The sequence below is a fragment of the Rosa rugosa genome, chromosome 6 (genome assembly GCF_958449725.1).
Source record: "Rosa rugosa chromosome 6, drRosRugo1.1, whole genome shotgun sequence".
In the NCBI taxonomy this organism is placed as follows: Eukaryota; Viridiplantae; Streptophyta; class Magnoliopsida; order Rosales; family Rosaceae; genus Rosa; species Rosa rugosa.
Window position 1 is genome coordinate 52,357,122 of NC_084825.1, and position 23,459 is coordinate 52,380,580.

A 23,459-nucleotide genomic window follows, 5' to 3' on the forward strand; every position below is an offset into this window, starting at 1 on the left:
TATTTTTTTTATTGATTGCATGAATTCTTAACTTTAATATCTACAAAATAAGTGTCATTTCGAAATCTCTTGTTTTTATTTTATTTTATTTATTTATTAGTTTCTAAATCAACCTTTTTTTTTTTCATTTAAGTCTTTTAATTTATTTTAAATTTTCTTAATTTATTCCACTATGCAAATTTATATAGATACAATTAATAGAAGTTTAATTTGCTTTTTCTTACCATATGTTTTCATTTGAGTTAACTAGCATCATGGAGGATTCCCTTGTTGTGGAACTAAACACAAACATAGTCGAAAAGCCCTCCACTAATAATTATCCCGACAAACGCATTAGGAAATGGATTGAGGAGCTTTTGCTATACGCCTTGAGATAAGGTGAAAGGTAATCTCAACATTGATCCAGTTCTCTGTGATTGTGTTCCTATGTGCATATATTCTTACTTGATTTGTTTGAGCAATCTTCAAAGTAAAGCTCTACTATATATACACAGATGTATGAATACACACCAAATTATCAATTATTAATTGCCGTCTTAATGTTGACTTTCTTATTCAGTCAAACCAGAAGCCCATGCTGACTTCTGGCAACCGCCCGGGTTAGAGAATGTGTAAGATGTTGATCATCTCATCTAACACAAAAAACAAAAAAAAACATTGACTTTGACAAAAAAGAAGCATATTGGAAAGATAAGAGCGTCCAATTTATTTATTCATCCTCATTATTTAGGAACTAATTAAAAGTCATACATTTTTTATAATGGAGGAACTATAACCACTTTGATCATCATAATACTTTGACCACAACATCACGCCACCATACTTCGACGACTTCTTTATCACCGGAAGTATCTTAGAATTCAGCACCGTAGCCGGAATGAACCCACTTCCAGCCGCCGCTGGAGCCGCCGGCAACCCCAGGAATATCTTCCCTGCTTGTATAGACGTAGTCCATTTATTCCACGAGTTTAGAATATTGTCAGTGTTACCTGAGCTATACTGGCATGGAGGATTGTTGTAGAACTGAACCCAAACATAGTCGAAAAGCCCCGTACTAATCGCACCGCCGACGAACGCATCGGGAAATGGACACTGAGGAGCTGCAGCTAAGTACACAGCTCTTCTTGGTTTGCTATACGCCTTGAGATAACGTGCAAGGTCATCCCAATATGGATTTGCACCTTGCTCTATGTCGAAATCTATCCCGTCCAAAACGGCGTCGCCGAAGGGACGTGTAGTAGTAGATTTGTCTGTGCCTTTTCCTTTTCCGCCCAGGAAACTATTCCAGAGGTAATTGGCTACATAATTTGCATCAGAAGCAGAAGATAAAGAGTAGTTTCCGATGCCGCCGCCGAGGGAGAGGAACACCTTGACTCCTAGGCTCTGGCAGAATGTGACTTCGGGGCCAACAGCGGCACAACCATTCGAGGCTGGGTTGCAGTGGCCTGCTAGGTTGATTTGTGGTGTTTGGCCGCTGCCGAAGACGTTGAGGAAGGCTATGTTCACGTACTTGTATTTTCCGGTGGCGCACGTTTGCTTTAGGGTTCCTTCGTTCCCGTTTTGCCCCCAATAGATGGCTATGCCACCACCGTGAGAGGGTTGGATTAGGACCAGAAATGAGATTAGGACAAGGGAATAGGAGACGTGGCCATTTTTGCTGAGGTTGATGATAGTGGTTGCTTCTTTTTTTATAGGGGTTTGGAGTTGCTCATAGGCTTGAAAATTTGACCAGATGATCTGGCTTAAGGCCAAACCCATTAACCACATGTGGCTTTTATTAGTTGAATAGGGACGGTTGTTACTCTGTAGTGGCACATATGTGCTGTTTGCTGACCAAAAATATAGTGTATCAGCACAACAGCTACGCCCTCTGTGCCTAGTTCAACAGATGAAACGATTTGCTTTCATATGGGGTTGACCAAAAGACGAGGGGTGCTGCTCCACTTTGTCCATATACATGATGCTATCATCATCGATACATGAGAGCCATAACCATCTGATATTATAGTGGATAATTTTCTTCCAAAGCACTGGTATTAAACTATTAATAGCCATAACCATCTGATATTATAAATGGGTCATTCCCTCTCGTTTTGGTAATCTCTTTACAAAGGAAGGAAGAAAACCCTGACATACTGAAATGAAATTTGCTTCCGTAAGTAGGACAATGTAATCAAAATGATAAACAACGTCAGCTTGACTCTAAATCAACCTTAAATTCTCAACACTCTGGCACAAGTGACGGTTTGTTGAATACACCATATCAAGATTGTTACTTAGTGTATCTGATCTATAATAAAATGTTTCTATAGAAAAGAGATGCACATAACTCTTGTCATCTTCCATTCCACCATGATGACTTCGTATGATTATAGCATATCCATTCGGTTGCTTTCCTACGTGCTTTCCTAAACAGGTCTTCTTGGGCTGCTATACGCCTTGAGATAGTCATCCCAGCATTGAGTTGCGCCATGCTCTATATGCCATATGCCGTCCAAGAGGCCGTCCCGAAAGGGACGTGAAGCAAAGTTGTCTCTGCCATTTCCTGTGCTGCCTAGTAAACTGTTCCAAAGGTAGTTGGTTACATATCTTGCATCAGCAGCAGAAGCCAGAGTACCTTCCATATCCACCACCAATGGAGAGGAACACCTGAAGTCCTAGGCTTTGGCAGAATGTGATTTCGGGGCATTGGAGGCTGGGTTGCAGATGCCAGGTTCAGTTGTGGGACTTGACTGCAGCTGAATACGTTGAGGAAAGCTGTTCACATGAGAGTATTTTCTGGTGGCGCAAGTTTGACTTAAGAATTCCTCCATAACTGGTTTTCCCAGAGAACACGGCTACACTGCCGGCGTGAGAGGGTTTGATTAGAACCAGCGATGAGATTGGGGCAAAGAGTGATACATGAAGAGAAGTGGCCATTTTTGTTCAAGGCTCATGATTCATGCAGCTGTTTGCTTCTTTTTTGCAAGGGTTGGAGTTCCCCCCGGCTTGAAGATCTGACCTTTCACATGGCGTTGATCTTGCTGGTCCACTATGTGACAAAACTTCTTCAACAAATGAGAGCATTTGTGGCTCTCTAGATCACCTTCTTCAAACGCAGTAGCTTTCAATAGCCATAATCATCTGATATTATAGGAGGGTCAATCCATCTCGTTTGGTAATCTATTTAAATAAGAAAGAAAATCATAACCAAATGAAAGTTGCTCCGTACCATAAGATAATGTAATAGAACTGACAAATCATTTGCTAAATTCTAAACCAATTAACCATAAATTCTTAAAACTCGGCATATTCAAGTGACAATTTATCGGATATACAGTATCAATATTGCTACTTGGTGTGTCCAATGACTCCAATCTATAATATGTTGAAAGGTTTTGACAGGGTAAGTATGGAATAAACAATGTTTGTTCTTGATGTTTTGAAGATATATATACATTTGAGTGTAAGAAAACTGACAACAGGGTTGAGAAGAATAACAACGAGGAGGATGATGAAAACAAAGCATAGCAGTAATATGGCAATCACCAGCATATAAAATAGATGAACACAATAGATGAGCCATGAGCAAGCTAGGAGGATATGCTATATATGTAGTCTGAAAACTCTCATATACAATATGTTGAACTATAATGAGCACTCTCTGGGTTAACATTATTACACACATACAATCACATATTCATGTCTCGGCAGTCTGAAATCTCTGAGAATAATGATTTGCTGACACTTGAACACCATGCATTATAAAACCAAAATTTTCCTATTAACAAGCAGGAAAAAGGAGCAAGTAGTATCTTTTGCTTAATTTTTATTGCTCAGATTTCAGGAGTATATTATGTATGGACTGAGCAAACGAACAACAAGCTGAGAAATGCAACACTTGCATGTTAATATCACAATAAAGTAAAATTCAATTTGTATCATTTACAGCAAATTGGTAACACAATTAGAGTTGACAGAGAATTACACTTTTCATGTTTTTTAGTTTTTCTTTATCAGACACTTGTAATGATTATGATTAGCCACCTTTGGTTAAGAATCCTAATAGCTTCCAGAGATTATTTGGCATATACCTGAGAAAAGCTCCATGCCATTGCATCTAAGGAGAGGCTACAGCTCCATTTACTAGTCATCCTGAAACAATGATTTAGAAACAGAACGGCTTCCATAGTCTTGGTAATCTTCATCATCGATGTGGATTCGTTTATTTTCTGTCATTGGGGTTTCTAATACTCTCTCATAATAGGAATCTGTATGGTCCTTCCTCTTAGCCGGCTTTGGAAGAGAATTTGATTTTGGCTTGAACGCCTTAGGCTGTTTTGGGGCCCAAACTCGCTGCAAATCAGCTACCCTACTTGTAAAAGAAGCAAATCTCCTAGCCCTCTCTCTACTCTCTTGAGCTTCAATCAACTTGCGAGCATGCTCCTCTTGTTTAACCACTTGAGCACTTGGTCTTCCATTGTAATGTTTTCCCAGATCAGGGGATTCATCTTCTGCTGATACTAATTCCTTGATTCTACTATTTTCACCCACCTCATCTTTCCCTGGTTTTTCTCTGTAGGATTGATTGCTATCCTCGCTGTTGAATAGATTATTAGAGAGTTCTTCCTCATCATCAAACAGCAACAGATCCATTTTTGTGTAAATTTTATGAACCACATCTTCAAGAGTCTGACAGTACCTGAAAATTTCAGAATTCAAACCATTAAGCTACCTGCCTAATAATACTTCTTCAAACAAAAATGCAGTGTTTTCACATGAATTGAGGCAGATTTTAGTTGGTCAGAAAAATAAAGGAATTGACTATTGCAACAAACATACAGAAGACTGTTGTAAAAGTTGTATGTATACATACAGTGCCAGAAAAAAAAAAAGGCTGCAAATCTAGATTAATTAGGAAAGTCGCTAAAGTCATCTGAAAATATAGAAATCAATTCCCTTAAATTTCACAATGAAAAAGATGCGAATATAACATGATTTTTAAATGACTCATTTTATCCAGGAAGGTGGAACAATTGGCACCAGAATGTGTCTTTGTTGAGATGTAAACAGTAGATTGAATGAATTATTGTTTAGGCTTTTGGAGAAATCCATGAAGTCTCCGTAGAACACTCATCCACTTAGAGGGGAAAATCTTAACAAACCATTCATGTAGGAATTAAAGGTAAAGATTATGGTTTCATATACAAATATGAGATAATGAAAACCTGAAGCATACAAAGTGGAAAGCTTTATTTGGTTCTTTCCATCATACTGAACGATAAAGAACACAATGGTGGTCAAGCTTTATTCCCTGGCCTGATAATCGTCAGCAAAGATTATGCCTTTGCCATCCTTTTATGCAAAGGAGGTTTTTAGCTTTTCTTTGTCTGTAAACTCAGCCTTATTTCAACGGCCTGATAAGGAGTCTTCAATTTTTGTACTTATAATAAGAAGATAAACATTTTGACTTCCGATACTTTTCCCTTCTTCTTAAAACCCCTAAAGGCCTTTGGGGAAGGCTTACAAATCAATCACTTAGAGCCAATAGACATTCACATAATTGTTTTACTACTACATGTTTCATCCAAATTACTGATAAAAATATCATTAACAGGCAAAACATAAATAGATATTGGACTTTCATAGTGAATAACTGAATATCTACCATTTCAATGCTCACTAATACTAATTTCATCAGAAAATAATACTTATGGGTAATTACATTTACACATGTTACCTGCTTTTTATAATCTTTCCAGCATAATTTTCTAGGGTCCAGTCACCAAAGAAGCCTCCCTCCAGATGACATCGAACACGAATGGTCTCCAAAAGCATGCAAATATGTTTCACAAACTTCTGTTTCACAGAATCTTTGATACTTGCTCCAACTTCTGATTGTAAAATCTCCATGCGGAAAAATATCTGTAATTCATATCTTTGTGCTAGTGAAGGAAAAGTGTAACAGTGACCAGAGACAAAGTGTTCGTAGTATTAATATAAGAATTGATTATGCACAGTATAAAAGAAAAGAAAAAGATTAAGTGATAAATGTGAAAGGATACTCTCGAACTATTATTTCTGAAGTAAATCCTTCAGATCCTGGATCAGATGCTTGAAAAGATGGGTCATAGCTTTTGTGCGTTGCAACCATATCCTTGGGATCTCTGAGTAAAAGTTCTAACAGCTCAGCAGCAACCAAATCATCAATATTGTCAGATTTTACAAGAGTTTGATTCTCTGAAGGGGTTGTTGTGCTATGCTTTTGATTCAACAAAGATATAGATTGACTCACAAGCCGATGTGCGAAAGCCCCCAAGTCTACTGCTTCAGATTCAAGCCCTTGTCGAATCTTATTGGAGAAATTACTGAAAAAAGCTTCCGAGGTTTCTAATCTATATTCCTGAGCAGCTTCATCCTGTACTCCCAAAGCCACAGTCAAAGAATTTTCTCCAGCTGAACCAGATGATGACATCGGTTGTTCACTCTCTTGCTGCAACACATCCAACCTATTGCCCATCTCCTTTTGGTTTTCCTGGTGTGCCTTGGACTCCTCCGTTATTGGATACTTCACTTTTTTTATCTGTTTCATCCAGCATTTCAGAAATTTCAACTTTTTTGAGCTGCTGCGTTGCCTGGCAAAGTAAACCTCTTCCAAATGTAAGTCTGAATATTCAAATGCTGCCTTACAGAAAGCACTCCAGGTGAGGTCTTGGAGTGAATGTGAATTTCTTTTGCTACTTTTCTTCTTTCCATCAATCTCTGCAGAATGCTTATCAGATGGTGTAGGCTCAGTTTGAGACCCGCACAAGTTGTTCAAATCAACATCAGGTTTGCATATCTTATGGTTCATCTTTGGACGAGATTGACCCACATTCACTGCACCAATGCCATGCCCTTTTTTGTGAGGGTGAAATCCTTCATCCAAAATAAACAAAAGAGCTGAAGAAATTGTAAAAGGCTTAAGGATTCCAGTATGCGATACACCACTATCATTTGAAATAGACACCAATGCCCAGCAACCGTCCCTGTATAAAAAACTCAAGACAATCTGCCAAACAGGCGCCAATTTCCTCGGTAAAAACTCACCCAATTCCACTGATAGCATTTCAAGAACCTTATCTACAAAAACACCACCACAAACTTCTTTCCCATCTCTTCCTGAAACTTCATAGACAAGAATCGGATCCGATAACCGCCCCTTGAATTTCACAAACTCACTGTCCTTTTGCAAAGCCTTAACCTGAATCTTCGACACTCCATTGCCAACACTTCCCCAGAACAGCCTCTTCACCTCATGACCTCTTGCTTGCGACTTCATGCTTTCCACGGAAAACAAACCATCATCAGCTCTACTTCTAGGCAACATTTTCAACTCAGCCAACTCAAGATCACAAAACTTGCCCTCCAAAGGCATCCCCATAACATCTGATATTTCAAGACTCAATTGCCCTCTAACCTTCTTACTATGATCCCCAAAAATCTTCGACGAAACCCCAATCTCTGGATAAATCAAACCAAACGGAACAAGAGCCGAACCAAGCACAATCGAATCAGAGGAGCAAAACCCCCATCCTAAACTCTCAATCCCCCTCTCGAAAAAACCACATTTCAATCCAACCTTATTCTCACCACACTCCAATTCATACCTCACATCAACCCAACTCAATTGAATATCTCTACTACCAAATGCCTCATCCACATTCTCGAAAACCGCTCGAAATCTCTCACAAAACGCATTCAAATCTCCCAAACACTCATCACCCACTCCCACATTCAAGAACTCACTCACAAATTTCAAAGACCCACACACCGGCGAAAACAGGACAACCAAATTAGACCTCAAAGCACCACAATTCGAAAACGTACCGGTCGCCGGATCGCAGATCGGCGCGTCCCAAGCGTAGTCGTGGACGAGTTGCCGCATCGCCGCCGCGACGAACGAAGCCCGCGGCGAGTCGGATCCGGTCAAGCTAGGGTTCCGGTCAAAGGAGAGAGAGGCTAGGGTTTGAGAGAGCGAGAGGAAAGTAGAGTCCGGGGGGTTGAAGGAGAGGGAGAGAGAGGAAGCGGGGAGCTTGGAGGAGGAGAGGAGAGGAGAGAGAGACGAGAAGAAGGGCCTGAAGGCGAAGAGAGAGAAAGAGAGAGGAGGGAAGGAGGTTAGGGTTTTGATGGAGGAGAGGAGAGAGGTGAGAAATGGGGTTGGGTCTTGGAGATGGAGGAGTGGGTTTAGGTCGATTAGGAGCACGATCCGCTGGGTGCGGCCGTAGTCGGAGATTGGATCGCCGGAATTTGAATCGGCCGCCATCGCAATCTGAAACACAAATCTCACTAAGCTATAGTGACTTGGGGGTTGAAGAAGAAGTAGCGGGAGTGAAGCAAAACGACGTCGTGGAGGTTTCGTTTTGGTGGGAAAATGAAAATTGGGAAAGCGGCCTTTGGCGGGTTAACTTCGGGTTTCAAATCACCGCCGTACAATATGATCCAACGGCGGATATCAAAACCGCCTTTTGATTACCAGTTTGTCGTTGAGTACTATTCTACTCATCAAGCTGTATATAGGCACAGTTTTTTTTTTTTTTTTTTTTTGAGAATGGTATATAGGCACAGTTTGAGTTTGAGTTCGATTTGTATTCGACTCGTTTTTAGCTCATTTTGTTCGTGTTTATACGATAAATGAGTCGAGTTTGAGCTCAATATTAAATTTGATAAGAAAACGAGTTGAGTTTTCTAATAAAAATCAATAATTTTTAGTTATCTTTCTTTTTAATTCAAATATAACTTAAGTGTAGCGTATAAAAAAAAAACAATACTTGTGCAACAATTAAATTAGATGTATGGAACAATATATCGAACTCTAACTTCCTAATTTAGATTTTTATTTGCTTTAAAATTTTCTCCTTCTTGTTTAACTTTATTAATTTAGAGTCAACTTAGCCAAGTTAGGCCGACTATAATTCAAGCTCGAATTCATCTAACATTCAAGCCGAACGGAGCCAAGCTCGAGTTTCTTAAAGAAAAAAAATTTTGAGTCGAGTCGAGCTTGTGCCACCTGTGCTTGAAAAAATTTATTCAAGTTTCAACTCGATAAATAGTAATCGAGCCGAATTTAATAACCTCGATAAATAGTATGTATGATCCAACGGCTGATATCAAATCTGCCTTTTAGATAACGAGTTTGTTATTATTCTAGTTCTAGTGAGCTCAAAGCTCTCTGTCTAAAAAATGTCGACCGTCTTCTTCTCGGTTTCGAATTTCATCTTCTTCTCAAATCGAAAATACTGTGTTCGCTATACATGGGGTGCTGCATAGCTCTAGGCTTTTTTGGAAGTTTCAGAGGTTCAGAGCCAACTTGTGGCTTTTGCCTACATAACATATATATAAAATATATTTGAGATAAGGAGTACATAATCAGGCCATCAGACTCTTGCAGTCTTCTTGATCGATGGTGAACCAACAACGAAAAATCATGGCAGCAGTATGATCTTTGTATCCAAGAAGTCAATGGAGTACGAAATACTGGTCAAGTTGGCTGGCTATATTATATACTCATTGAGTCAGAGATGTTCAGTTGGCTGGCTATATATAATTGAGAAAGGCTACCGTCATGATCAAGAAGAAATTTATGAAGCAGTAGTGAGGGAGGTGGTGCATTCTGACACTATATATATTAAATATATAGCTACATGGTGGCTTATATTAAAATGATGCATGATGGTATGAAATGGCTACAGCACGTTCTTAACTTCTTATCCACTAAGGACAAGATAGGCTTTATTGATGGGCCTGATGGTTATATTTGTATAAAGCTGCTACAGAGGCATGATCATGATGCCTGAGCCACATATAAAGAGGAAGAGCACGTGGCCATGCGGTATTAAAAGTTGGTTCAATTGTCAACACCTGCCAATCTATAAGCAACAAGGAGCGGGCTTATGACACCTAGCCTTCATGGAAAGACGAAATGGGGTTACAAGGATTAATGACACGGGTGTAAACACTCTGCAAACAGGTTGGTCACCGCGCACGAAGAGTCCAGAAAGTATAATGATACCATCAAGTTAGCAAACATTCGCGGCGGAACCCATTTTCATCGCGGCAAAGTGTCGCGAGCAGCTTCAAGATTCCATGAGGCTGAGAGTATGTGAGACAAATAAAATTTCGCTGGAATGGTTTGCTTTGCCCTCTGCTGCATACTCACTCGCGATCAAAAGCAACCTCTTTTAATCCTCCGCATGGGGGGCACATACAGCATTTTTGTGGCGTGAGTTTAACGCCAAACTTCATATTAAGATTCCTGTGTCTTAGTATTTACAAGGCCAACACCTGTGGGTTTTAAGTTTTTACCAAAGTTTTACTTTGCCAATATTCTTGCTCAAGACTTATGCAGTGTTTTAAGCTCTTTAAGGCCAATTTCAGTGGCCTAAAAATAAAGTTTTTCATCCAAATTGATGATCCTTTATGGAGCAATTTGAAGATTTATGGCGAGTACATCATCCGCGAGTCTTTGTCTATCAAGATTATGGCATTCTAGCTTCATGACCTATTTAGAGGTCTATACTTAATCAGTCCAGTGATATCAATTAAGCCAATGCAAGTGGCTTTGGAGCGACGTTATTGCAAGAAAAGTGCTGACTCAAGACCTCTTCAATCAAGACGGGAAACTTTGACTTCGAGGTCTAGGGGCAATGTTTGAACCCAAAATTAACATCTTTTTCCGACAAGGGGGACTCGAAGAGAACCGGGCCAATATCGGTGGCCCAAGCTATTTATTTCCTACAAGTTCGGAATATATTGTTTAGAGGCTAAATAAAGTCTACTTGGAGACCAAGCAATCTTGAGGCAAATCTAGATATTCCTTGATTTACTAGTAATTATCAAGATTTGATAATTAATGGTGATTTGCTTGGTTGTCAAAACTGCGCAAGACGGGAAGATAAATATGCAGGCTACATATATGGCCGAGGTTACGCGAGCCATGTAAGGTAATTATCGAGGATCCCCATAAATTGCAATCAAGGACGTGAATGCGGACGAGTTGGTTTGCTCGCGAATATCAAGTTGGCCATATATATGGTCCATGCAATTAAACATGGCGAATACTTCGCTACCCATGTTCAAGACTACTCATGCATTAAGGTCTTTGGTTGGTTCAATTAACAAGGTGGGCCACCAGCCAATCATATGTAAGCAATCAATGCTTTCCCATGCAATTGAGGATGGTTGGACGTGGGAGAGATAGTAAGCATGCAATCGTGCTTCATAGTGGTTAACAAGGAATATATATATTAATATATATATATATATATGATGATTCATGCATGGTTCAATTAAGGGAAGGATCATGGACGTACAAACGGTCAAAAGCCATGCATGAATCAAGGTTACGTAGGGGCTACACATTATATATTCATGCAATTAAAGACTGTTGTACGAGTCCTCGCAAAGTCCTCGCGAATATATATATGAACATAACCGCGCCTCCTCAACGACTGCACCCCACGGTGCTGGCACGCCCGCGCAATCACAACAGCAAAAGAGACGGTTTGCACACCAAGTTGGTTTTAGAGCCAAACATTTTGGCACGCCCAGTGAGCCAAACTTTTTGTGTATATATATATACACACACAAAAAGAGATTCAGGTTGGTGCGTCGCGGAGGATGCAAAAATTATGTTCTTGCCTAACAGTGGCTTGAACTTTCTGATATACTTAGAAGCCATTGGTTTTGGCCTGGGCACATATACAAGAGGCATATTATAGGTCTAATATGGTGTCAACATGTTTTGCCAGTAATTGGTGGCGAAAATAGAAGGCTGCGAATTGTTTCTTAAAGCCAGCGAAGTGGCTTTGATTACATGGCCTCGCGAAGAGTGGTTCACAAAGGAAGACTGGTGGTTAATATATGTGTGTTTGCTACTCATATATAATTAAGAAGGAGAGCTGTAGATTATTTGCGAAGGCTACATGTTCGAGGCCACAAGCGTCCCTTTCACGTGGGGGAGCAACATATGGGGCAGGTAATAATATATGATTGATCTTTGCTAGAGACCTGTGCTAATCAGATGGAGTCATGATCACCATTCTTTAATGGCCAAAAGCACGTGGCCATAGCCTAGCCTCTCAGCTTTCTTTCTCCAAGTCATGACACGTGTTAAAGGGTCATGCAGTTCCCTGTTGGCAATTATTTAGGGTCATGGCCCAGTCGTTCTATTAGCTACAAATGGTGGTGGGTAAGGCATGACCCTAAACCTGTGGAGGTGGGACAAGGCTGTCACATGTCACATGATCATCAGGTTGTTGTCAAAAGCATATATGCTCTTTAATTGAATGATGGCAAAGTTCCTACAGATGTAGGGCCAGCGAAGTGGTGGCTTTGATAGCATTGGTTTAACTGGCTTAATCGTTCCAACATGGGTACATGCAGCATTATAGGTGCACGCATGATAATTCTTGGGTTGCTTAGTTGTTGGAGCCATACGTGTCCCTCAGCTTTGGCATAAATAATTATAAGATGATGCTAGCTGGTTTAATTGTCAGCACTTGCCGAAGACACCCAGCCTTCATTGAAAGACGTGATGGAAGAAGCCTTCGCAATAGTGACACGGGTGCAAATCATTCTGTAAAGAGATTGGTTACTGCGCGCGAAGAGTCCAGAAAGAAAAATGATAGTAGTGAAGTGTCACGAGCGGCTGGAAGATTCCATGAAGCCAAATAAAAAATATATTTCGCGACCCAGCATGTTAAGGGCCGCGAAAGCTGCTCCTTCGCGATCAAAAGCAGCCTCTTCTAGTCCTTCGTATGGGGGAGCACGCTAGAGTTTTGGTGTCCTATACCCTGGAGAGGATTGTATGCATCGACAGTGCACTTTATTTTAATCTCTAAAAAAATAACAGTCACTCATCTAATCCATCCTTTCATATATTTTAATATCAAAAAAATTACATTCATTCATATTGCAAGTACTCATGCACTGACGGTGCATGGAATACACTCCCCCTATACCCTTTCCAAATTTCGCCAGCCCTAAGCAGTAAGCAGTTCATGTTGGATATCAAAACCGGGGGGGGGGGGGGGGGGGGGGGAATGTAAATACTTTACAAGTTAAGACTTGTTTAAGTGTCTTAATACCAACAAGGCCAATATGTGTGGCCTTTTATTATTGGAAGCATCCATTCTATCTTAACATATCAGACCAAGTCTTCATGGCGGATTGCAAGAGATAGTTAATAGCATCCGCGATCAAAGTATCAGGTAGTCATGTTCATCACATGATTATCAATTAGTTAATGCGCCACTTTGATTATTAGCTGTCTCACTGCACGCCAAGGTAACTTGGTGGCATTCATACTTCATGGCCTAATTAGAGGCCTATATACATGATCAGTCAAGTGATTTCAATTTTGTACTTATCGATGAAGCCAATGCAAGTGGCTTTAAAGCGACGTACGAAGGCTGACTTAAGACCTCTTCAGTCAAGACGGGGAACTTTGACTTCGAGGCCTGGGGGGCAATGTTTGAGCCCAAAAGTATTTTTGGCAAGATCCCTTAGGGGATTTAGCGTAGCGGGCCGACACCTGCGGCCTAAAAATAAGCATACTTGGGTTTGGGTTACAGCTTCACTAATTCCGAGTTCCATAAGGAAAACGAGCCCTTATTGGAGTCAGGTAGCGGAGACTGAATAAGAAACTTCAATCAATAATCCTTCTATGGCAAGGAACAGTCGAAACCCTATTTATAAATACCAGGTTTCAAGGACGAATTAGGGACAACTCTTCAATCAACTAATCAAACAGATTATCAAAGCCTCTCCGGAGCAAACCTACCTGCAACCTAGTTGCAACCCAGCGAAGTAAGGGTAACGCCCTCGCAACCCAGCGAAGCTAAAGTCACGCTTTAGCAAACCCTGTGCTTTCTACCAACTTCCCAGTGATTGCTTTGCTTAGTCTACAATACTATGTATCGATTCGGTGAACGCGACGAGACCACAACCAAAGCCCTTACCCGTAAGGCAAGAAGTCATTTTCCGGAAGGCATAGAAAAGAACCTTGTGACGAGGTTGGTGCTCTCCTCGTCCACAGCGTTTGATCAAGAAGTCAGGTCAAGGGACGCCCCGACGACTGCACCCCACGGTACTGGCACGCTCGCGCACTCAAAAGAGACAGTTTGCACCCGACTGATTTTGGAGCCAACCAATTTTAATATATATTTGTGCAGCAATTAAATCAAACTCCAACCTATCAATTTGAATTATTTGAACTTTTCTTCTTTTTTGTTTAATTTTATTAATTTAGAATCAACGGAGCCAAATCGAGTCTAATTCAAGTTCAAACTTCAAACTCGTTTAATATTCAAGCCAAACTCTTGCTTGATAAAATTATTCAAATTTAAATTTCTCTTGAACTCGATAAATAGTAATTGTTAATCACCTCAGTATTTGTTTCGGCTTGGGCGTATGTATGATCCGACGGCTGATATCAAATCTGCCTTTCGATAAAGAGTTTGTTAGTATTCTACTGAGCTCAAAGCTGAAAGCTTTCTCTCTCTAAAAAAAAGGTCGACCGTCTTCTTCTCCGTTTCGCCTAAAGCGACGCCGTTTCGGCTCGTTCGGTCTTCGAGAAGGCTCGCGACTCCGGTGTTCTCGAAGTCGTCAGAGGCGGAGGAGGTCTCGGCGGCGCCGGAGGACGAGTGGCTGAAGAGGCTACCGGACAAGAAGAAGCCTCTGTACTCTCACAGTCTTCCTTGCATTGAGGCCTGGCTGAGAAGCTTGGGGTTTTTCCAGAGCAGAGAGGACCGGGCCGTTTGGCTGATCGAAAAGCCCGAGTGGCATGCCCAGCTCTCTCTCGACGTCACCGATCTCTATGTCAGGTTAGGGTTTCTGCTCTCTCTCTCTCTCTCTCAATCTCTCTAAGTTTGAGTTTTTGGATTGCTGATAGTTGGTGGTTAGGGATGTAGTAGTGTACTAGTAGTGTTCGTATTTGTTTGAATTTTTGAGAAAAGGTCCTGAATTGATGAGGTTTTGAGTTGACATTTTTGCAAATCGGAGGTGTTGTGTTGCGGTTTCGAATGGTGTAGAATAGAATTGTTTTCGGGATAAATTCGTCATGATGATGTAAAGTTTCTCGGCATGTTTAAATCATAGTGATGGTAATGGGATTGCAGTTTCAAGATTGGAACTTTCAATTTGTATGAGTGGGTGAGTTACTGTATCAGTTAAGCTGGAGGACAAGGGTTCCCCTGAAATGTAGAATAGGAATAATATAAGCACTTTTGTTCGAATTTCATAAAAGCTTGATCAAGTTAGATCATTCTAAGGAGTACTGAGCTCGAAATGAGTCATGATTCAATCATAGAAAAGGGATTGGTATAACCATGTTCAGATTCTGTGTGAAGCGTAACTACTACATGACATGGTTTCAATTCTTTATCGTAGAAAACGGGGAAACTTTCCAGAAAAAGAAAAGAAAGAAAAGCAGTTTCTTATGATTTTAATAAGTCGTTTTGCTCTGTGTGGAGTTTTGATCACTTTTTTGAGTATTGGTTTGTTGCCAGCTTATTATCAAATAGGAGGAACATCATGTTAGTTGATGCAATACATAGTATGCTGTATGTGCCTATACTGGTGTTTGCAACAGTGTATTTAGTTTAGTCATAGGAATAGGAAACAAATGCAGTACACGATATTGATTTCAAGTCTCTCTGTGAGCTCCAAGAGCTAGGGTCAGTCATTCACGAACACATGTGTGGTAATTCTGTACAGTAAGGTTTGTATGGTAAATAATCAACAATGTGTACATATGAGGGTTCTCCCCTTAGAATCACTATTCATATTACTGCAAGTATGGTTGAGAAGTTATGTATCGATCTTAACATCGAAATGATACATATTCAGTAGATTAGGGATTTAACCTCACACAAAGGACATAATCATGATCTTTAAGGATCAAGATGTCCATAATTGATTCCATTCCTTGGGACTCTGTATAGTATTTCTATTCCACATGACCTAGTAATAATAGCAGAAAAGAGAGAATTTGAGAATAAAGATGCTTTAGTCTCTTACTGCCTGAGGCAGCTCACAATTTCCTTTCTTGATGACTACTGTGATTTAATCATATTGCCTATAGAAAACGCTCCCCTGCTGTGTTTTCCTACCTGTGCTCTATATCATTGATTGAAATTGATGCTTTAGACTGTTCTACTATATTGAATGTTAGGAATGTTGAAGAGTGCACTTGTGATGTAGGTATCTGAAGACCGGACCTGGAAATCTTGAAAAGGATATGGAGAGGAGGTTTAGCTATGCACTGAGCAGAGAGGACATCGAAAATGCAGTGCTTGGAGGTCCCTGATAACAAGAAATGGTATTCTTTCTGGTATTTGTTTTGCTTCTGAAGGCACTAATTGACCTCATTGGTTATTCCGTTATTGTACTTGTGTGAAAGTTACTTTCTAATCCTGTGAAAGTGCCCATCAGCTTATTAATAATAGGATATGTTTTTGGGTGAAAAGGGTTACTTGAACATTGTCCTTTTAGAAGGCAGCTTTTTCAGGAATATGATCTTTCTTTCTTCCTGGTTCACTATTTCTATTTGTGCTATTTATGATTGTGTTGTGTTGCTACTTGCTACTCGGTGATAGCAAAGAGGCTACATTTCCCCGAGAAATTCTTTCAATGTGATTCTGCAGCTCATCTCAGTCAGTATTCCTTGATGAGCTGCCTAAAATAGTGAGCCTTCTCTTTCATCAACCTCTCTTGCTCATCATGCTCCACTATTTTGCCCCAAAACTAATTTGATCTTGCCAATTCTTGCGGCTAGGAGGCGTTAAATATAAACAAATGTCTCTACAAACTCATCTCTTCTTCCTCTCTAAACCATCTGCAATTCATTGCTCAATCTCAGTTAAAAAAAAATGTTAAATTTTTTTTTAAAAACAAAAAATTTATTTATTAGTTCCTCTCTTATCTACATCTTCTTCCTAATTCGTTCCATTTATGGTGAATTGACGGATCCAAATATGGAGACGTACGTATAATCACATCCGAATTGAGTTGTATTTCTTTAACCTTCATCTCAATCAAATTCGAAGCCATTAGAAGAAGAAAAGAAAAAACACTCTTTGTTTCATTACATTGATCATGCTTCCTGGTTCACTATTTTCATGGCTACATAAGAAATATTGTTTCATTCAATGAGATTCTGCAGACTGGAGATGAGACCAGTACTCCTTGACAAGCTGCCCAAACAGCGAGCCTTCTCTCTTCATCAACCTCATTGGCTCATCATACTCCATTATCTTTCCTGCAAAACAATGGAAAACATTTGCTTCATTAACACTAATGGATGCAAAGATATGGATTTTCTTAGATGAACATTAAACCGAATTAACTCACCATCGCTAATGGCAAGAACCATTGTGCAATCCATCACAGTTGGTATCCTGTGAGCTACTGTAATTACTGTACAAGCTTCAAACTCAGTCCTTATAGTCTTCTGCAGGATCGTATCAGTTGCATTGTCGATGGATGCAGTTGCTTCATCAAGCACCAATACCCGACTTCTCCTTAGAAGAGCGCGCCCGAGGCAGAACAGTTGCCTTTGCCCCATGCTCCAGTTTGATCCATCATGCACAACTGAAAGAGAAGCTGATCATGATTTACAAAGAGAAGGTACACACCACATATTGATACATATAGAACAACATAACCTTACCTAACGAGTCTAAGCCTTTTTCTTTCTCCTCAACAACCTCTCGAAGCTGACACTTCCCAAGAACCTTCAAAATGCACAAGATAAATCTCGGCTTAGTCCAAATAAACAACCGAAAAGCTACATTACAGAAAACAAGCATAACAGAATTTGATTCTCACCTCCCATATTTCTTGGTCTGAATGTTGAGATAAGGGGTCCAAATTGTATCTGACGGTGCCATTAAAGAGAGTAGGGTCTTGAGGTATTATTCCGAATCTTGATCTCAGATCATGAAGTCCTATAGTGCAGATGTCAATGCCATCGACTATGATCTTCCCTCCGGTTGGCTCGACCAGCCGAAATAGAGCACCGATGAGTGTAGACTTCCCACTGCCTGTCCGGCCAACAATACCAATCTTATGTCCTCCTTCAAAAACACAACTAATCCCTCGAAGTACAAATGGTGTGTCATCCCTATATCTTATCTGTTTTGACATCAAATAAGTCTCGGTAAACTTCTTCAACATAAATGATTAGTTTTGAATGCTAAAGACACCAGTATTTACCTGCAAATTTTGTATCTCCACTTTTCCTACAACAGGCCAGTTGGCTGGTGGCCGGTTTCCCTCTATTACTTCCGGGGCTTCACTCGGAATGTGCATGTATTGATTTAGTCTTTCAACAGAAATGATATAATTTGCTATAGTGCACTGGTTCTGAATTGAGTCGATCAAGGACACATTTAATGATAGACCATAAGAAAGTGCCATCCCAATAAACCCTGCAGTCACATAGTCATGGCCAAAAGTCTCAAAAAAATCAGTAGCTTAAACTCCAGGCACTTCCAGAAAAATTTAGAAAAGCTTACCAGAGGTAAAAGTTCCATGAGGAAGCAAAACCATACAAAGTGCTGCAGAGGCAAGAACCACCGCACTGATCATCCCTAATCGTTGGATTAACCACTCATTTGCAGAAAAATTGTGGAAATAAGGACTAGCATTTGTGTCAATGAGGTGAATGTTCTTTGCCGAGAAGCGCTCTTCTTCATCGAAAGCTCTTATGGTAATGGCTCCTGAGACAGACTCTGCGAGATGGTTTGCTACAAAGGACTTGGTTGTTCCATTGATCCTCATCAACTCTTTTGCAGTGGAAAAATAGTACTTCTGGAAATAAGAAATGTCATGTCAAAGCAGTCAAATCATGTCCTGTTTAGACAAAAATTGCTCTACTATTTCAAATTCAAATTCAGTTAACATATGAAAGAACCTCATATAGCAATACCTGTAGCTGAATTGCGACACAGACCATTGGGATGGAGACAAACAGGACTTGCCAGGTAACAACAGTCAATACTCCAAGATTGCAATAGGCATTCATGGTAACTCCACAAGCAAATACTATGCTGAATGGAATATCAAGATCTGTTATACTCAGATCAGATGAAACCTAAACATGAAACAATGCAGTACATTAAGCTATTAGTATCTTTCATGCCTCCTAGTCTATAAACCAAAATTTCTATTTGAAATACATACCCGACTAAGTATCCTTCCCAGTGGTGTTGAGTCATAAAATGACATGGGTGCACGAAAAAGGGAGTTTAGTAGTTGTGAGAACAAAGACTTTGATGTCTCAAGACCCCCGACAACTGCTGCAAGAGATCTAAACAGAAAAATAAATGTTGTGGAGAATCCAATCGATAAGTAAACCACAAGCAACCGTAATGTGCTAATACTCGGATTATCAACATTAGCAGCCATCCAAGAGTTCTGTGCAATCTGACTCATAATGGAAGTGAAGTGTAGACAAACGGCAATTGAGAAGTACAGGAACCCTTTGTTCTGCTTCAGATACAGTATGTATGGCTTAAAACCTGTGTCACCTGTTTCTCTCTCTTCTAGTTTAATCAATTGGTCAACTTTATTTTCTTTTAATGGCTTCTCAACATAACTCTTCTTAATCTCTCTAGATGATATTCCAGAATTTTGAGCAGTAGTGACATCTGAAAGCCTTTCGGAACCAGCAGTTTCTTTGTGTGCATTGACAAGGTCCTGGAATTCTTGGCTTAAAGCCAATAGATGCTGATAAGGAGCTGCTTGTAGGATCTCCCCATCCACCATCAACTGTTAACAAAATTCAAGTTTAAAATCATTGCGTTCAACCAAACAGCTCTGCTAATGATAACATTCATGAATAACACAGAACATGCAGGACAGGACTACCCCTCAACAATTAATATATTGATTTTGCATACAAAAGATTTAGAGTTAGAGAAGACTGACCAAAACGAAATCAAATGCAGGCAGGAAATCAACTTGATGGGTCACAAGTAGTACTGTCTTGCCTGAAAGTGCTTCCATTACATATTCCTGCCAATGTACAATTTAGCTTTCAGTATAAGGAAGAAGTAAATAGAATAAGTCACAGCCGAAGTTTGGAAAGTAAATTTACATTAAATAAGTTTGTGGCAGTATGTGCATCAACAGCACTGAATGGATCATCCAATAGATATATATCAGCATCCTGATAGAGAGCGCGTGCAAGTTGGATCCGCTGCTTCTGACCTCCACTTAGATTCACCCCTCTCTCCCCTATTTCAGTAAGGTCATCATAGGGAAGCAGCTCAAGGTCCTTTACTAGTGAGCATCTCTCAAGAGTCTCTCGGTATCTCTGACTATCCATACAAGAACCAAAGAGAATATTTTCTTGTATAGTTCCTGACTGGATCCATGCTGTTTGAGAAACATAGGCAATCTTCCCATAAACTTGAATCTGAAAGTTGAAAAAGAAAATGGTTTATATTTATGTATATTGTTCTTTTTAAAGAAATTGACAACTAGATTGACCCCATTTAGGAAGATTAATATGCTAACAGAACAGAGAAAAGTAGCTAGCAACTTACATTTCCTTGCACATTAGGAATTTCGCCAAGAATTGCAGCTAGAAGGCTTGACTTGCCTGAGCCGACTTCACCACATATAGCCACCTTTTCACCAGGTCTAACCTCTAAATTTATATTTCTCAGTATGGACTTCGATAAATTCTCTTCCCATGAAAAATTAGCTGACTTAATTTCAATGGAGTTAGCTACATTCTTCATGTTGCACTTCCGGACATTTGAAGTTTGCAGCTCAGGTGCCTCAAGGAATTTCACAATACGACCAAATGCAACCTTGGCTTGAATGACAACCGCAAAAACATCAGGTATGGTTTGAATGGGGTCCTGAACAAGTCTCAAAGTTGAGATAAGAGTGAAAACATTGCTCCAATGTAACGGAATTTTGAGAAAATAGCATGCCCCAAATGTTGCAGTAGAGACCAAAACAGGAGTTGACCAAAAGAGATAAGTACTATATGCTCTTCTTAACAGCATTGCAGATAACCATTTGTGCTCCTCCTTCCTTAACTTTTCTATTGCCTTCTTGAAATGTGTTTCCCATGCATATAACTTTAAGACCTTCATGTTCACTAGAGCCTCAGAACTAGCCTTGAGCCTTTCATCTTGAGCCTTCATAAGCTTACTCTGGAACTTATGTTGTAGCTTAGCAACTGGAGCATTGCAAATCACACTCAAAAGTATCACCACCAAGGCTGCAAATGTAGCTAGGCCAACTGCACGGAAAAAAATTACCAAAGAAAAACAGAGCTGGACGCTAGTAGTCCAAGTCTTATGGAACCAAAATGGAAACTCTCCAATCCTATAAGCATCCACAGTAACATAATTCATGATCTCACCACCTGAGTGTGTCAACTTAGCAGCATTAGATAATCTCAATTGCTTTTTGTAAATGGCTGCTGTCAGCAAAGACCTAACTTTCAAACCAATAAGCCTGCACCTGAAGTACCACTGCCTCTGTGACAAGGATTCAATGGTTTTCGAAACAAAAAGTGCTCCGGCTAACAGAAAACCTTCGTGCTTGAAACTTTCGTTTCCCTCTGCAACCAAAATGAAGGCATTGAGAAGCAAAGGACCAGCACAGATAGTGAGTATCTTCAGCAAAGCAAAGAAACCTGTTAGTAAAATCTCCTTCCAATGGCATAGGATTATAGTCTTTAATACTGATGGCTGGGAAGATGGCTCAATTTGTTTCTGCTTGCTCAGTTGCTCCAAGAACATCTCATAGCAACTTTCTGCACTATCTTCATCACGCAACTTTGGTATATCTTCATCCTCCAGAGTTTTCTCCCTACCTCTTTTCATCAATGAATTTAACCACCAAAATGACATTTTACTAAACAATCCAGCTTTGCTAAATGCGGTTGCATGATCATTACCTTTACTAATGCCATTGGAGTACTCACCATTGAGAGGGGCATAAAGGCCATTGTCACTGATGATCTCATCACCATCTTCATACTTATACCCCTTGAAAACACATAGCAGCAACAATGCTGCTCCTGGAAAAGTCAGGATATCTAGTACTATCTTAACCGACATTTCATTTCTGAAAATGACTGAAGAGCGATAGAGCAAAGACAACTCCAGAAAACAAAAAAACCAGGATGCACATCACTCTTGAAGGTTGTCTTGGCAGTTGCTTCGTCCTGATGCTTAGAGTTAAGCTCAAAAACAACCATGTGAAGCCTTGAAAGAGACCAAGTAACCACCAATTCAAAGGCAAAGCAGTACGTGTATTCCTCAGCTCCTCTTCTAAATTCCAGGCTCCCAAGCACAAGTACACAAATCCAAGAGCGCCATTGAAAATGGCCGAGACTATTTGCCAACTCGAAAAGCCTAGAAATTGTGCTGGAACATGAACTCTTTTTGATGACTTGATAAACATACTGAACAAGAGCGCCACAAGAAGAACTATGTCTAGGAAAATGATCAGTGCGTGATTAATGCATGAAGTAGGATGAATCAGAAACCGAAAACTCAAACTCTCAGAATCTTCAGATTCCCCACAAAATCCAGTCCATAAATCCTCCGTCATCCTTTTCAATTACTCTAGACCTCTCTTGCTCTTCTTACTCTGCATAGGATGCAACACAAGAAAATATACTAAGAAAATTTGCATGACAAACTTAAAACAACCAAAACAACCCAGAAAGCATAAAAGCTTGTTGTCAAAACTAAAACCAAAAAGCATCAAAGAGGGTATCTATATATCATAATGAGTAGAGATATGTAAAGAGAATACCAAAGAGAACTGGCCCAAGAGAACAGAAGGTCCTCTTACTCTTAGGCCACACAAAGCAGCAGTAGCAGCAGAAATATGATTCTATTAAGTAAACCAATTCATTACTTATCAAACTCTCTGACCTCAACAGCTCCACTGCTCAGAAATTCAACCAAACCCTACAAAGGAGGAAGAAAACAGCAATCGCAGATCAGCAACTTATTATAAAAAAAAGTTCCACAATACACACGTGAAAATGAGTTAAGATCCAGTCGGCATTTAAATACAAGAAAAACATCTCTTGTTTTTGTTCTATACCAATAATTACAGCAACATGAGGTTAAACAAGGAATAAACAACAACAGAGCAAGCACGTACTCAAAACGAATCAAACAACTTGACAATATGGTAATACACAACTAGTTATTATGTGGCCGTCCGTATTACCAGAAATGCCACTATGATGCTTCAGCTTGACAACCAAGTTGGTGTCCCATTTCACTCGTCAAGAATTTACGTCTTGATTTGAAAGACTACAAGTATATTGGAATGATTTATTTAAAAGTAGAAAGAAAAAACGACTAACAAGTAGTCTCGGCAATTATATGTCGGCATATTATCTCTTTTCTTTTCAAATTATGTCTCAAATGATGTAATAGACTTGGTGGTTC

At 39.9% G+C, this 23,459-nt stretch overlaps 3 protein-coding genes and 1 pseudogene across 5 annotated transcripts; 1 reads left to right on the top strand and 3 right to left on the bottom strand.

The window, feature by feature from the left end:
* Positions 1 to 680: 680 nt before the first annotated feature.
* On the bottom strand, positions 681 to 1,758 carry LOC133717001 (hevamine-A-like). Its single transcript, XM_062143623.1, has one exon. It carries the CDS (start codon positions 1,756 to 1,758, stop codon positions 745 to 747), a length of 1,014 nt encoding a protein of 337 aa, XP_061999607.1. The 3' UTR covers positions 681 to 744.
* Positions 1,759 to 1,940: 182 nt separating this feature from the next.
* Positions 1,941 to 8,360, bottom strand: LOC133717105 (uncharacterized). Of its 3 annotated transcripts, none has more exons than XR_009849405.1 (4): positions 6,045 to 8,360; positions 5,720 to 5,917; positions 4,074 to 4,681; positions 1,941 to 3,123 (listed from the first exon to the last, which is right to left on the bottom strand). XR_009849405.1 is itself a non-coding variant. In XM_062143756.1 (3 exons), the coding sequence occupies exons 1-3, from the start codon at positions 8,282 to 8,284 to the stop codon at positions 4,126 to 4,128; spliced, it is 2,994 nt and encodes a 997-aa protein (XP_061999740.1). In that variant the 5' UTR covers positions 8,285 to 8,360; the 3' UTR covers positions 3,780 to 4,125. The 3 variants fall into 3 exon arrangements, 1 of the variants encoding a protein (XP_061999740.1); XR_009849404.1 differs by having other exon boundaries at positions 1,942 to 3,162; XM_062143756.1 differs by lacking the exon at positions 1,941 to 3,123 and having other exon boundaries at positions 3,780 to 4,681.
* A 2,708-nt stretch (positions 8,361 to 11,068) lies between these two features.
* On the top strand, positions 11,069 to 16,557 carry LOC133717002 (uncharacterized). Its single transcript, XM_062143624.1, has 3 exons — positions 11,069 to 11,140; positions 14,485 to 14,843; positions 16,222 to 16,557. The coding sequence occupies exons 1-3, from the start codon at positions 11,069 to 11,071 to the stop codon at positions 16,325 to 16,327; spliced, it is 537 nt and encodes a 178-aa protein (XP_061999608.1). The 3' UTR covers positions 16,328 to 16,557.
* Positions 16,558 to 16,707: 150 nt separating this feature from the next.
* Positions 16,708 to 23,034, bottom strand: LOC133717248 (ABC transporter C family member 10-like; annotated as a pseudogene).
* Between the last annotated feature and the right edge of the window lie 425 nt (positions 23,035 to 23,459).

Excerpts from the sequence above, each read along its gene's own strand:
- LOC133717105 (XM_062143756.1), bottom strand. The coding sequence starts at position 8,284 with ATGGCGGCCGATTCAAATTCCGGCGATCCAATCTCCGACTACGGCCGC. Across the intron at positions 5,918-6,044 it reads TCAGAAATAATAGTTCGAGA|ATATGAATTACAGATATTTT; the intron begins GTATCCTTTCAC and ends ACTAGCACAAAG. Across the intron at positions 4,682-5,719 it reads GGAAAGATTATAAAAAGCAG|GTACTGTCAGACTCTTGAAG; the intron begins GTAACATGTGTA and ends TGAAATTTTCAG.
- LOC133717001 (XM_062143623.1), bottom strand. The coding sequence starts at position 1,758 with ATGGGTTTGGCCTTAAGCCAGATCATCTGGTCAAATTTTCAAGCCTAT.
- LOC133717002 (XM_062143624.1), top strand. The coding sequence starts at position 11,069 with ATGGCGAATACTTCGCTACCCATGTTCAAGACTACTCATGCATTAAGG. Across the intron at positions 11,141-14,484 it reads TGGTTGGTTCAATTAACAAG|TATTCTACTGAGCTCAAAGC; the intron begins GTGGGCCACCAG and ends AGAGTTTGTTAG. Across the intron at positions 14,844-16,221 it reads GTCACCGATCTCTATGTCAG|GTATCTGAAGACCGGACCTG; the intron begins GTTAGGGTTTCT and ends CTTGTGATGTAG.